General features: G+C 34.6%; 2 protein-coding genes across 4 annotated transcripts in view; both read right to left on the bottom strand.

The window, feature by feature from the left end:
• Nucleotides 1-16,883, bottom strand: part of P4HA1 (prolyl 4-hydroxylase subunit alpha 1) — a 72,990-nt gene that overhangs the window by 18,578 nt on the left and 37,529 nt on the right. For 2 of the 3 annotated variants that reach the window (XM_079137089.1, XM_079137087.1), the window contains 3 exons: nucleotides 16,538-16,714; nucleotides 13,330-13,400; nucleotides 373-472 (listed from right to left, as the gene is read on the bottom strand). In XM_079137089.1, coding sequence (XP_078993215.1) covers nucleotides 373-472; nucleotides 13,330-13,400; nucleotides 16,538-16,714 — 348 coding nt within the window. Of the gene's footprint in view, nucleotides 1-372; nucleotides 473-13,329; nucleotides 13,401-14,564; nucleotides 14,636-16,537; nucleotides 16,715-16,883 lie in introns of all 3 variants that reach the window. The other variant, XM_079137088.1, reaches the window with a different exon arrangement.
• LOC306659520 (ribosomal biogenesis factor-like) lies at nucleotides 4,702-9,383 on the bottom strand. Its single transcript, XM_079137145.1, has one exon. The coding sequence runs from the start codon at nucleotides 5,802-5,804 to the stop codon at nucleotides 5,505-5,507; it is 300 nt and encodes a 99-aa protein (XP_078993271.1). The 5' UTR covers nucleotides 5,805-9,383; the 3' UTR covers nucleotides 4,702-5,504.

Genomic DNA, 16,883 nt, shown 5'->3' with positions numbered 1-16,883 from the left:
ATTTTATGGTATGTGAATTACATTTCAATTTAAAAATTATTTTTAAAAAGTCAAAATTCATAGTGGCTACTTGACAGACTAGGCCTGGGGAATGAAAAAAAATTATAATGTGCTTAATGTTAGTATCACATACTTTCAATTTTCTTGCATATTCATACTCAATAGTATTTTGCTTTAACAAAATTTAAGTCACAGAACAATCATAATTTTTCCCATTGATTATTAAAATCACACTGCATGGTTTCAGGCAACAGGGTTACTTTTTACAGTTCCCAACTATCATACAAATAAAGGACAGCCTGTTCAGTGTATGAAATTCTCATCTGAAGCCTCTCTTGAAGAACTATTAAAATAACTTGATATTATACCTACCTGTAATTCCTCTGCTGTGGAAACATCTAGTCCTGTTAGATCTTGTATTCTCATATTAATCCGAGACACTACAGGATTTTCATAGCCAGAGAGCCAGGCACTAAGGACAAGAAAATATTGGCTTTACTGATATTGTTTTATACATGAAGATCAAGAGCTATAATTGGTAGATGGGTGCTGGGGATTGAACCTAGGGTGCTCTACCACTGATGCATATAACTGGCCCTTTTTCTTATTTTGAGACAGGGTCTCTAATGTGCCCAGGCGGCTGTGAACTTGTGATCCTCCTGCCTCAGAGTCCCAAGTTGAGATCATATACCACCTGGCAAGAGCTGTGAGTTTAAAAATCATAATGTATAGGACAATAAACATTTAAAAGCATTTACTTGATTTGCTTGTTGGATATGCTTTTTGTCAAATATAATTTTTAAAGGATGTCACATTCTATAGTTAGAGGTTGGAAAGGAAAAAATTCTTTTACAGTGTTTCTATAAAAACAGTTGGATTAATGTAGAGAGACTACACTGAGAATTTCCTTCTTTGAGATGACATCTCACCATGTTCCTCAGGCTGGTCTTTTAACTCCTGATGTCAAGCAATCATGCCTCAGCCTCACATGTAGCTGGGACTATAGGCAATTACCACTGTGCTCTGGCTTATGTTGACAATTTCTAAAAATTCTAGAATACATTCCAAACTGAAAACAACTGTTTCTTTCACATAATGGTAGGAACCAACGTGGGGATGGAGGTCAAAGGGTCATATGTATATAATGGTAATACTGTTTTACAGGAAACAATATCATGTATTAAGTTTTATAAAAATATCCAAATATCCAAACACACCAAGATGGTTACAACAAACTGTTGATAAGAATATACAGAAACTGGAACCCTCATACATTGCTGGTGAGAACATAAAATGATCAGCCTATTGTGGAAAAAAGCTTGGTACTTCCTCAAAAATGTTAAGTACAACCCAACACCATGGCGTACACCTGTAACCCTAGCTACTTAGGAGGCTGAGGCAGGAGGATTCCAAGTGAGGTCATTCTTGACTACCTAGCGAGACCCTGTCTCAAAATAAAAAGGGCTGGGGAAGTAGCTCAGCAGTCAACTGCCCCTGAGTTTAATTCCCAGTACCACAAAAACAAATTAAAAAACCAAGAGTTACCATAGTAGCCAGTAATTCCACTTCTAGCCATCTACACAAATTAAATCTTACATACAGAAATGTTCAGAGCAGCGTTATGACCAAAAAAGTGACAACCTAAATGTCTATCAACTGATGAAAAAACCCATAAATGTGGTGTATACATATCCATAAAATGGACTATTACTGAACGGACTATAACGAAAGTTATGCTATGACATGGATGAAACCTTAAAAGCATTACATTCAGTGAAAGATGCTAGATGCAAATGGCCACATATTATGATTTCACATATCTGAAATATACAGAATAGGCAAATCTATAGATAAAGATCAGTGATTGCCAGGAAACAGATCCGTGGGGAATGGGAAGTAACTCGTTTTTTGGGGGGGAGGGGACAAAAATGTTTTGGAATTAGATAATGGTGACAGTTATATAACTAAAAAAATTAAAAATCACTTGACTGCACACCTTTGCAAAAGAATAAAATTTCGTAGTATAAAAACTATCTCTCTTTAAAATATACCTCCATCAAAAGGCCCTGGGTTTAACTCCCAGACCCCAAATTACAAAGGAACCCCAAATTAAACTATATCCCCTTCATATATGTTTGCCCAGTCTATTGGCCCTTTACTTTTTTCATTTCTCCTCTCATTAAGCTCTGATTCCATGGTTTATCATTTTAATATTCTTGCTATAAGACTAAATTTAAGAAAAAATCCTGCATCAATTCTTTCTCCAAGCTATACCTGTGTCACCAAACCCTAATCATCAAATAGGACAGATATGGTGCACTAAAAAATCTCAGAAACCAATTTCAAATGGGCCCTCATTCTTATTTCCTCCTCTACTCTGGACTCCAACCCACCCAGACTCTTCTTTACTCTGCAAATAACAGAAAACTACATCACAGAGAAAATAGACCATATAATTTACCTACATTTGCATCCACCTGCTCCTTCTAGTTCCTACAAGTTAATCTAGTTTAGATCCCATTACCTCATGCCATCTCAGGAATGAAGCATTACTGATTAGCCCTTCTATGATCAATTTCTCTCTTTTGCACTCCCCCTCCTTATTGTGGTGCTGGCAATTGAACCCAGGGCCTTGTGCATGCTAGGTACCCTACCATTGAGCTACATTCCCAGCTCCATCTTCCTTTTCTTAATACATCTTCCCACAGCTTTTAACCGTGCTTATGTCTCTCCCATTAATAAATATAGAAAAACAATTTCCCTCAATTTTCTACCTCCCACCAGCTACCAAACTCCTCATTCCCCTTTTCAAGTAAACTTTTTCAGACTCTCCTCACATCCTAAATCCATTCTAATCCAGTTTTTTTTTTTTTTTGGGTGGGGGGAGAGTACTGGGGCATGAACCCAGGGGCACTTAACCGCTGAGCCACATCCCCAGCCCTTTTTTGTATTTTATCTAGAGATTACAGGAGTGCACCACCAGGCCCAGCTCTAATCTAGTTTTAGTCCCTTATCACTCCATTAAAATTGCTCTTGCTCATATTACCCATAATCCTATTGTGCTATTAAATCTAGTAACACTTTCTAAGTCTTACTGTTTCTGCCTCAGTAACATCCGAGAGTATTTATTCTTTCTGGAAACTCTTACTCCAACACTCCTTCTCCAGGTATTCCTGCAGTATCTCTGACTTCTTTACAGCCTCCTCCACCACTTTCTACCTCCCTCCTAGGGCTTCAACATTCCCAATGGAACATGGTTCCTCTAGCCCTAAGGCTAGTGCCATGCTTTTCTGTCTGCCCAGAATACTCTTTTTCACTTTGCAAAATTAAGGCCATGGACAGCACCTTAGACATCACTTCTTCAGAGAAGCCTTTCTTGGCCTCTTCCCCCTCTCAGACTAAGTCAAAGGTTCCTAATACTTTTTCTTTTTTTAAGAGGAGAAGGAAGAAAGAGAAGAAGGAGGTGGCAGAGAAAGAAGTTTTTGTTAATCACATGAAACTGGCATGACATCCTATTAGAATCAAACCAGGATAAATAATACTGCTATAAAATTTCTATTTCTTACATCCATTTCAAAGGAAAATATACTTGGCTTTTTGATCATATGGACTGATTTCAGTAATACCATTTTTTTGTGTGTGTATAATATCAGGGTTTGAAACCAATGATGTTCTACCACTGAGCTACATCACCAGCCCTTTTTGGTTTTTGAGACCGGTCTCACTAAATTATCCAGGCTGCCTTCTAACTTGCAATCTTCCTACCTCAGCCTCCTGTGAAGTTGGGATTATAGGCATGTACCCCCATACCTGGCCAGTAAAACCATTTCCCCACCCCACTGCATCCAGTAGAACCATTTAAAAAAAAAAAATAGTAAATGGCAATTAACATCTTCTCAATTGCTACGACACTGTCAGAAAGGCAATTATAAAAACATAACAACTGGCAGGATTAGGAACACTAAGACACACCTCTATTTCAGCTATTACATCAATGCACCTTGCAGTTTTCTCTCCCAGTTTTACTTTTTTGGAGTACAGTAAATAACACAGGTTTACAGGTAGGGAAGTATCGCAAAATGCTGCTGTTGCAATTTTCTAAATTTTATTCCTTCACATGTAAACGGGGCAATCTATGATTGTTAAGAGTAATTCTTTGAAAAACTTTGTTTTTAAAACAGCAAGGCTTCTGAATAACTTCTTAAAACTAGTTTTTCATTTTGGTACATGAGCTTATAAGCATTATGCATTTTGATCTGTATTTTAGTACTTTATGACTGTACTTACCTTCAATGAGGGTTAATGTTTGAGTTTCAAATTCTACTTAGATTTAAAAACTGAACTGAGATCTTTTTTCCAATTATATGCATTAATGAGGTAATCTAAACATACACATATACACTTGTCTATGAATGTACATGTATTTTAAAAGTAAGTTAATTTACCACTAGACTAAAACTAAACTTGAGAAAAAACTCAAGAGTAGTTTGGTTTTCCTTAGAAATTCTTTTCAAGGTTGGAGAGAGCAGGTAGTTTGTTGAAGAATACAATACAACTACATACAGTCTTATCATCTGTTAGTCCCACTTTGCATGTCTCACCACCTCAGCTATGTGTATGTCAGATTGCTCTGCAGCACAGGTCTCTAGAGTAATGCACATCAGAAACAGGATGCTGTTGGTTGGTCATTCAATGATCTGCAATCTTTCAGTTAACTCTTCACTTTGTGCCAAGTTTTGGTATCAAAATAACACATTCAAGAATATCTCCCTCTGTAGAATGCCCAAATAGCCTTTGTGTCACTACATTGAGAATAAATACTTTCATTTAAATCTTCATTTACTGAATGCTGTAACTACACATTCAAAGAATTCTGCTTTCCTATGCCCAGCTCTGAATGTTTCTACCCCCATGTAGCCCTGTAGCTATTTCAGAAATACTGGCCCAAACGCATTATCTGCTACAGCCTGGTTCATCTGTTGTAGGATGTCTGCCCTATTCCCAAGCTATAGGGATCAGAATAGTCCCATCCTTGTGGGAATCCTCTTCAGGCCTGTTTCCTTAAAGGACTTACATTCTGCTGGCACTCCTTTTCTTTCCAAGAGGGAAGACATGTTTTTTCCTGCAGATATTTTTAGTGTTTTCTTTAATTTAAGGAAATAAGATGTTCTTCACAAAATCAATCTATTTTGTGGCTCCTTTGCTATATACTGGAACTGCAGTGACTCTGGCATCTGCTGAATGCTACTCCCGGAATCAGCCTAGTAGATGGAAGACTAGAGAATGGCAGCAGCCTTACCCCCAGAAGTCTGGGTTTCTCATAGCCCTCTAAGAATCTTGGAGTTAGCAACTGCCTGCTGCCTGAACCTCATCAGGAAAGGCCACCTCTGAGCACCATGAAGTGGAGAAGGCAGCTACTTCTAATATGCTTTGTTTTTTTTGTTGTTGTATGAAACATTTAATTTATTGAACTTTTAAGGGGAATTTGACACATCACCATTGTATTAAAACTGAGCCATTAATCTCTTAGCTTTGTCAACATTAACTGGTTCATTTTCATGATGCTGAGGACTCAGTTCTTTCTGCAGAAGTTCCAGAGAAAGGTCTTTTGAGAAGTGTGCAAGTTCCTTCTGTAGGTTCACAAAACTTTTATTCACTTGGTTAACTGTTTCATCATTCACAATGTTCATCTTCCTAAGATTAGTAGTAATTGGTTTTTCTTTGTTTTTAGTCTCAAAGTTTTTTTGGCTGGCTATGTGAAATACATTCCTTAACTTCTGTCCTCTTAATTTGTTCTTGGTCATTTGTCTTTCACCAGGTCTTCGATACCTGTGTGCAGTTGCTCAAGTTCCAGGCGATGCCATCTGCCTCTAATATACTTTTATAATACTATACTATCCTTCCTTTCTAGCATTTATCACAGTAATAATTTTACATTTATTTGTTATTTATGGTAGATATCTTAATTTGTCTCAGTTCCAAATACACATAAATGCTGTTTGTTTCTGCTCACCATCATAACTGCAGAACCTACAATGCCTGGCACGTAGTAGATGCTTAGTAAATATTTGCTGAATGAATGAACAAATTCTGTACATTGCTTAAAACAAATCCAAGATTTACCCTATTTGACCAAAATTCTTGCCTTTTGTAAATTTATCAGGGCTAGCTGAGTAGATTTTCTTAGTGAGGAGAATGGGGAAGAATCAAATTATCTTATTGTAAAGAATACAGATAATGAATATATTAAGAATTTGATTTTTTAATTTAATAAGCAACCAGCAACTGACTTATATTTATAGTTAACTGCAATGCATAACTGACAAGTGTTCTAATTAACACATCCTGATAACTGTTTATATTCTATCCTAGAAACTAGTACCAAGAAAGAATCTGACTTCTGATATCTTCACCTTAAATTGTCTATTCCTCTTTTTCTAATACTTTAGAATCATCGTCCTTCAGCCTTACAGAGGCAAACTATTTTTTTTTTTTTCCTTCTATGCTGAGGACTGAACTCAAGGCCTTGCCTTGCATGTGCTTACACATGAGACCCCATCTGAGCAGGGAAAAAAGTACAGGCAACCAAAAGCATAAACAAAACAGGGCACCATCAAATACCAGTAAAATATCCAGAAAAACAAACTTTTAGCCAGGCAAGGTGGCACATGCCTAGCTACTTGGGAGGCTTAGGCAAGAGGAATACAAGTTCAAAATCAGTCTGGTCAACTTAGTGAGACACTGTCTCAAAATAGAAAATAAAAAGGGCTAAGGATATAACTCAGTGGTAGAGCACCTAGCTTCAAATCCCATTACTGCAATAAATAAACTTTTGCACCTCAAAAACACCACCAAGAAAGTAAAGAGACAATGGAATAAATTTTTTGCAAATCAAAAGTCTGAAAAGGGACTTATAGCTAACATATGAAGAACAATTATAGTCAATAATAAAGGACAAATCATTTAAAAATGGGCAAAGGATCTAAATAAAAATTTCTTCAAAGAAGATATACAAATGGCCAATAATCACATGAGAAGATGCTCAACTACACCAATCATCAAGGAAATATAAAACAAAACCACAAAGAGACCAAACATGGTAGTGCCCACTTATAGTCCCAGCTACTTGGGAGGGCTGCCTGAACCCAGAATTCAAGACCAGCTTGGATAACAGAGTAAAAACCCTGTCTCAAAAATTCAAAAATGTGTGCCTATAGTCCCAGGTACTGGGAGGCTGAGGTGGGAAGGTTGCCAGGAGTTCAAGGCCAGCCTGTGTAACACAGCATGACCCTATCTCAAAACAACAAAAACAAAAACACACACTCCACCATTAGATAACACTTAACCTCTACTAGGATGGCTATGATCAAAAGGATAATAACAAGCCAGGTGCAGTGGTACATACCTGTAATTCCAGGGACTTGGGAGGCTGAGGGAGGGAGACTGCAAGTTCAAAGCCAGCCTCAGCAACTTAGAGAGGCCCTAAGCAATTTAGCAAGACCCCTTCTCAAAATTAAAAATAAGAAGGGCTGGAGATATGTAGCTCTGTGGTTAAGCACCCCTGGGTTAAATCCCCCATAGCAAAAAAAAAAAAAAAAAAGTTCTGTAAAAGCTAGAAGCCTAATAAATTGCTGATGGGACTATAAAATGGTATAGCCATTTTGGAAAACAGCTTGACAGTGTTAAACATACAGTTATCATATGTATCAGCAATTTCACTTCTAGGTATAAACTGAAGAAATTTAAAATATTTATTCCTACAAAACCTTGTGCTGAGTATTTATAGCAGCATTACTGTAATAAAATTTTATGTATATATTTGAACATTTGTGAGAATATCTCTGTAGGATAAATTCCCAGATTTAAAACTGCTACTTGACTTTCATATTTTGAAAAACTATATTAAATTGTCCTTTAAAAAATTGTATTGATTTATACCTGCCCATTTCATAAAATGCTTGTTAATATCAGTCTTTTTATTCTCTGTCAATCATAAAGCAAAAACAATTTTAATAGCTTCAATTTTCTTAAAAATTTTTAAATTTGCACTTCTGGTTATAAAAGATCTCAATGGAAGGCTTGGAGTTTAGCAGTTAAAGCCAATAACAATTACAGGTTAAAAAAAATATTTTTAATTGTGGTTCTATTGTAGTCACTGCAGAGGAAAATGAATTCTAAAATGACACATGGGACTCAATCCTGCAAATACGTCTTTATGGACATAACTATAGGCCCATCAGGTAATCTAAAAATTTAGCTCTGAATTTATATTATTATAACATTGTTAAAAATTCAGTAGAGAGAATTATACTATAATTTGTTAACTGTCCATTCTTCTAGATGTGGAAGTCTTATTCCTGCATTTAATTTAATTGTCAGAAATCATGGTTTCGTGTAGTACCCACTGCTTTACCTAAATTAATATGTAAAGTTGTTGTGGGGGGAATGTAGTTCAGTAGTACAGCACTTGTCGAGTGTGTACAAAGCCCTGGGTTTCATTCCCAGCACTGCAAAAAAATAAAATAAAATAAAAAATAAAAAGAAAGATAAAAAGAAAAAAAGAATTTAGAAATAAGTTAATATGGACATTATTATCCTACATACATGTATGAGTACACTACCAGTGTGACTGCACCATGTAAGCCAGAGGAATGAGAAGTTGTGATCCATTTGTGTACAATGTGTCAAAATACATTCTACTGTTATGCAAAACTAATTAGAACAAATTAAAAAATAAAAAAATTTAAAGCCCTAAAAAAAAAAAAAAAAAAAAAAAAAAAATAAGAAAGTAAAGTTACAGAATTTACTTTAATAGGAAAAATCATTGAAGCTGGACTTGGTGGTGCATATCTCTAATCCCAGCTACTTAGAAGGAGGGGCATGAAGATCACAAGTTCAAGGTCAGCCTCAGAAATTTAGCAAGACCCTTAGCAATCTAATGAGTACTTGACAAAATAAAAAGGGCTGGGATAGTAGGTCAGTAGTAAAGTGCCCCTGAGTGGTTCAACCCCCAGTATCAGGAAAAAAACAAAAAACAAAACCCACAACCATTTCAAGATCATTTCTTTTTTTCGTAGAACTGTATTAGAAAATGTCAACTAAGTTATAGCATTTTTCCCATAATACAATTTAGTGCCAGAAGGAAAAAAATTCTTGCTTCAAATAATTTCATACACATTCCCAAACTTCCATTAAAAACTAAATTGCCCAAAATATCTTCCTTTTGGTCTTAATGACAGGACTTGAGAGCCAAGTTGTACATTTAATTAGGGCAATATTTCTTTACTTCTTCCTTTTAAACTAGATTCTCTTTATCACTGTTTTAAAATATTTTTAAAACATTATAGTGATAATGTCTTATTGAGAAAGAAGCAACATTCTCACACTAAGCAAGCACAAGTGAATGATATTATTTTGGAGGTTTTGGAGATTGTTACAAAATCTCCAAAGGAAAATGTCAGTACAATAATTTGAACACCATCACTACCTTCTTCTAACACAATACAGATGTGAAAATTAACTTTTACAATTAGCTAATATAAAAATCTCTATGCAAATTACCTTTTGCCTTTGTAATTTAGGCTCAAAATGCCAGTTACTGAAGGCAAAAATTCCAACAGTTCGCTAAGTGATTGATGGTTAATGAAAGAGAATTATCTACACTGGGAATTTAGTGCTTAGTAGGATAATTAACAAGACTACAGATCTGCCCATTTCAGTTCTCAGTCTGAGAACCACTGTTCAACCCAATAAAGGGGAATGTTGTTAAAATTTATGCTAAAATTATGTTAAAATTTTTTAAAATCAGAAATTATTCAAAATGATTTGTAATTGCTTACATATTATAAACATACTTTTATATTTGGATCTCCTTATTAGCACGGTAAACTAAATACTGAGCATAATATAAATATTATATTTGGTATCAAAAATGCCATACTGTAGGAAAAGATTACTTCAGAGTAAAAAAATTAAAACCATTTCCAAGAATAATTCACCAAATCATAGAAGCTTTTTCTACCACTTTAAATAGATTATCATTTATTTATATACATCATTATATTACTTCAACTGAACTTTATAAGTTCACCTCTCTTTTCAGAACAGGTAACTGAACATTTACCTTTCAAAACTTCAATTTCTCAGCCAGGATGGTGACACATATCTATAATCCAGTGACTCGGGAGGCTGAGGCAGGCAGACCACAAAGTTAGAGGTCAGTTTCAGCAATTTAGCAAGACCACAGGCAATTATGTGAGATCCTGTCTCTAAATAAATCAGTCAATAAAAAGGACAGAAGATGCAGCTCAATAAAGTGACCCTGGATTCAATTACTAGTACCCAAGGGGTGGGGGAAATTTCAATTTCGCTAATCTAGCCCAAATTATTAGCTTTTCCCTTAATAAACTGTAGTTAATTTTTAGGGGCTTGTAGTTTTTATCATTGGAAAATTCAGATTTGCCAAAAGTTACCAAATGTTTAGTAATATAAAAACCCAGGCTGGCCTAGGATTCCTGGGCTCAAGCAATCCTCCTGCCTCCGTCTCCTGAGTAGTGTGCACCATCATGTCTGGCTTAAATAATTTTATTTTATGTTTTCATTTATAAAGAATTTCCACATATATTTTGCCAAAGAAAATTCCATTTGCTGGAATGCTGAAATAAATTTTACTTCTACAGAAGATGATGCACTCTCTTAGAAATTTCTCAAAATACAGTTATTTGAAATCACTTTCTGGAAATTTTCAGAATACAGATGTTCCCAGAGCAAAAAGCATTACATGAACTGACATCAGAACACATAAATTTTCTTCCACTTTGTATCTGAGATGTCTATTTCTTATAATTTATAAGAAAATATTTATTTCACTCATAGGAAATGTTCAAAATTAAGATTTATGGTGGTGGGTGGCAAATGGCTCCACATAGCTTTAAAATAATTTTCAAAATAGACAAAAAAACCCTTTTTACTTGTTAATATAAAACATAGGGCTGGGGATGTAGATCTGTGGTATAGTGCTGGCCTAGTATGCACAAGGCCCTGGGGTTCAATCACCAGTACCACTCCCAAAAGATTTATAATATATAAAATTGATACAATATATAGAGATCCTTTATATATAAAATACACATAAAAGATACAGAAAATTTCCAGAAAATGTTTTCTAAAACCCTTTACTTATTAAATGTTGTTTTATATGCTCCTTAGAAACATCTAAATGTGGAGAATTGAGTACTTACTAATTTTATGATAGTAAAAATGTCTAAAACCATGCAATCATGTTTTTATTTTAAAGAGGTTCATATTTGTGGAAATGAATGATATTTTATAATACAATGGAAAATTAGCTTAACTTAAAATCGGATTAATTACAATGGTCAGAAGCACTATAAATTATGTCTCAGAACATGTCTTCCAAGTTGATTTCTGCAAATCCTTACCATCTATTGGTGTTCCTGAAAGATAATTGCCTCCTACAATTAAATCAAAATGATATAAAGCAATTTAAATTTTCCTCATGTCTTCTGATAGGGTTCAGGGTGCTCTACCCCAAAATATGGCACCTTGGTACTTGAGGAAACAGCAAAAGTCAGAAGGTCTCTTTGACTTCCTCCTACTCTTCTCCCATGAAGCAGGCCACAAAAGAATTCTCTGACCCGCCTCAAAATAGATTTTCATTCCAAAGATACCCTCCTTAAACCTGAAGGAAAAGAACTTTTTTTTTTTTTTTTTGTACTGGGGACTGAACCCAGGAATGCTCTATCATTGAGCCACATCCCCAGCCTTATTTTGTATTTTATTTAGAGTCAGGGTCTCACTGAGTTGCTTAGAGTCAGGCAGCTGCTGAGGCTACCTTAGAACTCTCAATCCTCCTGCCTCAGTCTCCCAAGCCTCTGGGATTACAGGCATGTGCCACAATGCCCAATGAAAAGAACATCCTTACCCTTAAAGATACAGAGATGCCAAGAAGTAACTGAACAAACAGGCCTTGTTAAATTCACTCTAGTTTATCCCCATTAGATCATATCCCATTTTGTCCAATCATGTTTTTCTAAAGGCTTTTATGTAATGTAACACTTTATTAAGTAAATACGGATGCTCTTCTTTTAATAATCTGTCTTTTGTTGTAGTGACTCAGCCATGACCTAGTGAGAGGTGGGGGAAAAAAAACTTTTCTCCCGTCTTCTTACCCAGCAAGCGGGCAAGTATAGGGCAGAGACAGGCAGGAAACCAGAATATGTATATGGTGATGCTGAAGGTAAATACATGAAGGACATACATATATGCCCAAAAAACAGTAAGAAAATGTTTAAGCGATGCATTATTGAACCTTTAGAATGTTTTTGAGTACTTTCTAAAATACTTGTTAAAAATCTATGAACTTATTTTGCATATTTTTTTGTTACAACCAAAATTTTAATAAATAATTTCAAATGATTTTCTTCTATCACAATGAAATATTGGTGTTATTTTGGTTTTGGTACTGTGGATTAAACCCAGGGGCACTTTACCATTGAGCTACATCCCAGTTGTTTTTATTTTGAGACAGGGCCTTGCTAAGTTGCTGAGGCTGGCCTTGAATTTACAATCCCCCTGCCTCAGCCTCCCAAGTTGCTGGGATTACAGGTATATGCCACTGTGCCTGGCTTCTAACTAATCTTACAAATCATTTTAGTGGGCTGGGGTTGTAGCTCAGTGGTAGAGTGCTTGCCTAGTATGTGTGAGGCCCTGGGTTCCATCCTCAATACCACATAATGATAAATGGATAAAATAAAGGTATTGTGTCCATCTACAACTTAAAAAAATACTTTAAAAATTCATTTTAGTAATCTAATCAGCTAATAACCTAAGCAGATTATCTTAATGAATTAGATTCTCCTTATATATTGTCAAAAGCAAGGAATCTGAAACTGACTTGCAAAGTCTTCATTATGTAATCATTCAAGGTATTTACTTTCTTAATATGTACAGCTACTGGGTGACCCAGAGATTAACTCCTGTTTATAAAAGAATCCAAATTAGGCTCTGTTCTGTGGAGGGTCTTTGGGAACTTCTCTTACTTTACTATGAGAATACAACTTTACATATAAGTTAAGAGTTTGGGGAGTCTCACTAGGTACTTTGTAATCTAATTAATTACTTTGGAAAATGTCATTAATTAACCATGTCTGTTTATTGGTCCATCACAAAAATTCAAGAACAGATGTCATCAAATACCTACACTTAATAGCTGAGGTCTCAGAAACCATTTCAAGAATTTTTTGAAAATTAAATTCAAGAAAGAAAATGGTCCAAATATGACTAAAGTTCTCTCCATTACTCCCTTACCTCTTAGACACTCTGTACTGTGCTGTGGTCAATTTTCCAGTCTCAGGGTCATGTACTGTAGCTCGGCTCAGCTACGAAAAAAAAAAAAAAAGAGAAAGGACAAGGACTTACTCCAGTAGCAGGCAATTTTGGACTTTTGTTCCTTTTGTTTTGTTTTGCCAAGCCACAGGTGATTGGAAGGATTCAGATTGGTCTGAATGGTAGGTAATGGTTTCAAATCAGCAAAAAAACATTTAAAAAAAGGTGGCAATAAGAACAGCCACTTCTAAATAAAGAGAAAAAAGGGTTGACAGATTCTTTGTTGCAGATTTATTGTCCTTTCACTTTTTTTAAAAAAATCATTTGAAACTGTATGTAAATGATTTTTGGCACTGGATTTCACAGGGCTTTCCCAGATCTAGAAGTTTAATGTTCTTCAAATATTTTGGGGAAAAAATTAGTCTCCGTAAGTACTTTTTTTTAAAAAAGAATTTAAAATTTTTTATTTATGTAAGGCTGAGGATCAAACCCAGTATCTCGCCCATACTAGGCAAGTGCTCTACCACTGAACTACAACCCCAGCCCTGTAAGTACATTTTAAAAAACTCTCACCAAAAGAAACTGATTTTCACTTTCTCTGCAAAGTAAAAGGCAACTAAGTTCAGAAGTAATTTTTGGAAGACTGAGCTCAGAAGCATAACTTCATTCTTTCCATTGCCAACTTTTGAGTCAGCAAGTTTTTCTAAAATAAAAAAAAACTCCAACAGGAGAAATAGATTATAATGACAATATTTTATAAGATGTAAGAACAAATGCCAACACAATCACTATGAAAAATGATGTGAATCACTGTAGCACTTAGGAATGCCAGAGAAATTCATGAGCAGGGTCTATTCCCAGATTAACCAGGCTGCTTCTTTTTCTTTATTTCCTACATTAGCAAAAAGGGGGGAAAAGAAAAGTATCAGGCCATTTTCTGGATATTTGATACCTGATCTTAAGAAAGATACAAAACATATTAATTCCCTAAACATAACAGATCAATTAGCAATAAAAAATAGAACTTCTACTTAAAGGGAAAAGCCTGTGAAACACAGGGCAGTTTAATCTATGTGTTATCCTGTTTATATATAAGGTGGCAAATTGAGCTGGAGACTGAAAATGACCTATTTCCCTTAAATGAATAAAAATTCCTGTAGGATGTACAAAACTCATTAGAGGGCAAAATATGCAGCATATAAGGTAACATCTCTTACCTTTTGCTAATTCTGTAATGTACCGTCTCCAAGTCTCCTGTTATTGGGTTTGAAATGGTGGCTCGCCTCAGCTGTGAAGCCAACCATCAAAACAGTAGCATTACAAGACAAAACATGAATCACATTTATCCAACCAGTCAGAATTCTGGTGTTTTGTTTCGTTTTGAAAGGAAAGTAAATAGAGGAAATAACTCCATACACTTCCAGTCACCTTGTGCTGAGCTGAGAAAGTCAATTGGTTTCTTAGGATTTTGTATTTTTTTTTTAATTATTATTTTATGTGCTTTTATGTTGTATGAATAGAGGAACACAAACAGAAGAGAATGGAATATAAATTTCTTTATGTGACAGTGAGGAAAAAAGAAATGTGTCAAATTTGAAGCATAATTTACAGCTATAATAAGGGCTGTTTACAATTATTGATCTATTCCAATTTCTCTGGTTCTAATTTTTAGTGACAGAACTATTTACAAAGGCTAATACTGTTTAGAATTCATTTTAAGGTCAATCTTTCCTCCTTTAAGATAGCCACTCAACAAATACAGTGAAATAATTTTGGACTAAGGAGAAAGATGAAAGAACTCATAAATGAAAGAGATGACAGCCAAGATAATTATTTCAAACTTTTTTAAAATGGAAGAATGATTCTGAGGTTAACGAGTATGAAATTTTATTGTCATTCAATTTACTGATCAAAAAAAAATTCAAATTAAGGAATCTCCAAAGACTGAGGCCTTCAAATCCAGAGATGAATTCTTAATATTCTACTAAGACAGTTTACTAAACTGAGTTTATTGGCCACAAATAAAGGATTAAAATAAGAAGAAAATAACAGAATATGATATAATTATAAGTAGCATTCTGATAGATAGTAGGTTTGTAAGAATTTCAGTGGACAGCATCCAAATGCATTAAACCAGTCTTTTCAATTACAATGTAATCTTTCTTTGGTTAAAAAATACTAATTTGGAAAAGTAGTAAAGCTTTAAAATTCGAAGTTTATTTTGCAGTACCCATACCCACATAATTCAAACCTTTATGATATAACAAGGGTGAGTAAACCCACAGGTCAAATTCAGTTTTTGCCTATTTTTAGAAATAAAATTTTCTTGTAATATTAGCTACATGCATGTATATTAAAGCCACACTTTATATATTTTCTTTTGCTACTTTTACACTGCAGTCACAGAGTTGAGCTGTCTGCAAAGCCTAAAAAGTATTTACTATCTTGACCGTAACTGAAAAAAAATTCAACAGTCCCTGTGTAACAAGTGAGCAAAAATATGACCACCATTTAACAAAATCTCTCTGAAAGTGATAGCAGTTTGTAGTTTACTATCAATAAGATGAACTGTTTTAAGAGCAAGCTGATAGGAAAAAAAGCAAGAGCATAAAGGTTATCCTTTCCCATATTATCACACAAAAGAAGAACTTCTATTCTGAACAGTGTATAGGACTGGGTTTTAACCGAATGAGACTATTTTTCTTATTAAAATAAAGATTGATAAAGTCAGAAAACTATGATGCTGCCCTTTAAAAGTCAGCTTGATTCTTGTATCCAATTATATTTTTCTAGTATGAATGTGCCTAAAAGGGAATAAAAATACTTCAAAAGTTTTTTTAGATAAAAACATTGAAGGTATAAAAAAGTTGAGTTTTGGTCTCTGCAGTTATTAGGACTACAAAATATATGAAAAAGTTCTTCAGTAAGAGCAATATAGATTTGTTAAGTGTGAATAAAAATCTCACCTATAATTTTCATAATTTGGTATTTAAAGCCGAGTTGAAGAATTACTTGTGTTGATAACAAAGAGAAAACTGGTATATATAGAGCATAATTAGCAACTCCATTATGTTGAAGTGATAATATCTAAAACTGTGGAGTTATTGCCTTATCAATTATCCTTTCTATTATTTTACAAAGGAAAATTTGATAGGTATAGTAAATTGAGGAGAAAAGAAAAAGAATTTACCCTGGGTTTTGCTAGATCTTTGACAATTTCAATTTCTGCATCAGAAATAATATCATGGAAACGAATAATACGAGGTTTGTCCCACTCATCCTCCTGTTTGGCTGGAGCCAGAATAAATTTAGGATTCCGGTTTCCATCATGGTAGCGGCAAAACAGCTTTTTTTGTCTCCGAGGAGTCTAAACACAAAGTTAAGAAAATGCTAAGTATGTTAGAGTAGTAACAGTTATCATAGCTATTCCCACATATATACATAAGAGTAGCTCTGGAAGAATACACAAAGTACTTCGCAAATACGTTCATCAAAAAGGGCTTTTAGGATCTAAAACAATTTATTAATGATCATTT

This window comes from Sciurus vulgaris, assembly GCF_902686455.1.
Source record: "Sciurus vulgaris genome assembly, chromosome: 4".
Lineage (NCBI taxonomy): Eukaryota > Metazoa > Chordata > Mammalia > Rodentia > Sciuridae > Sciurus > Sciurus vulgaris.
Note: the sequence above shows the minus strand (reverse complement) of the source record. Positions and strands in the feature narration are given on the sequence as shown.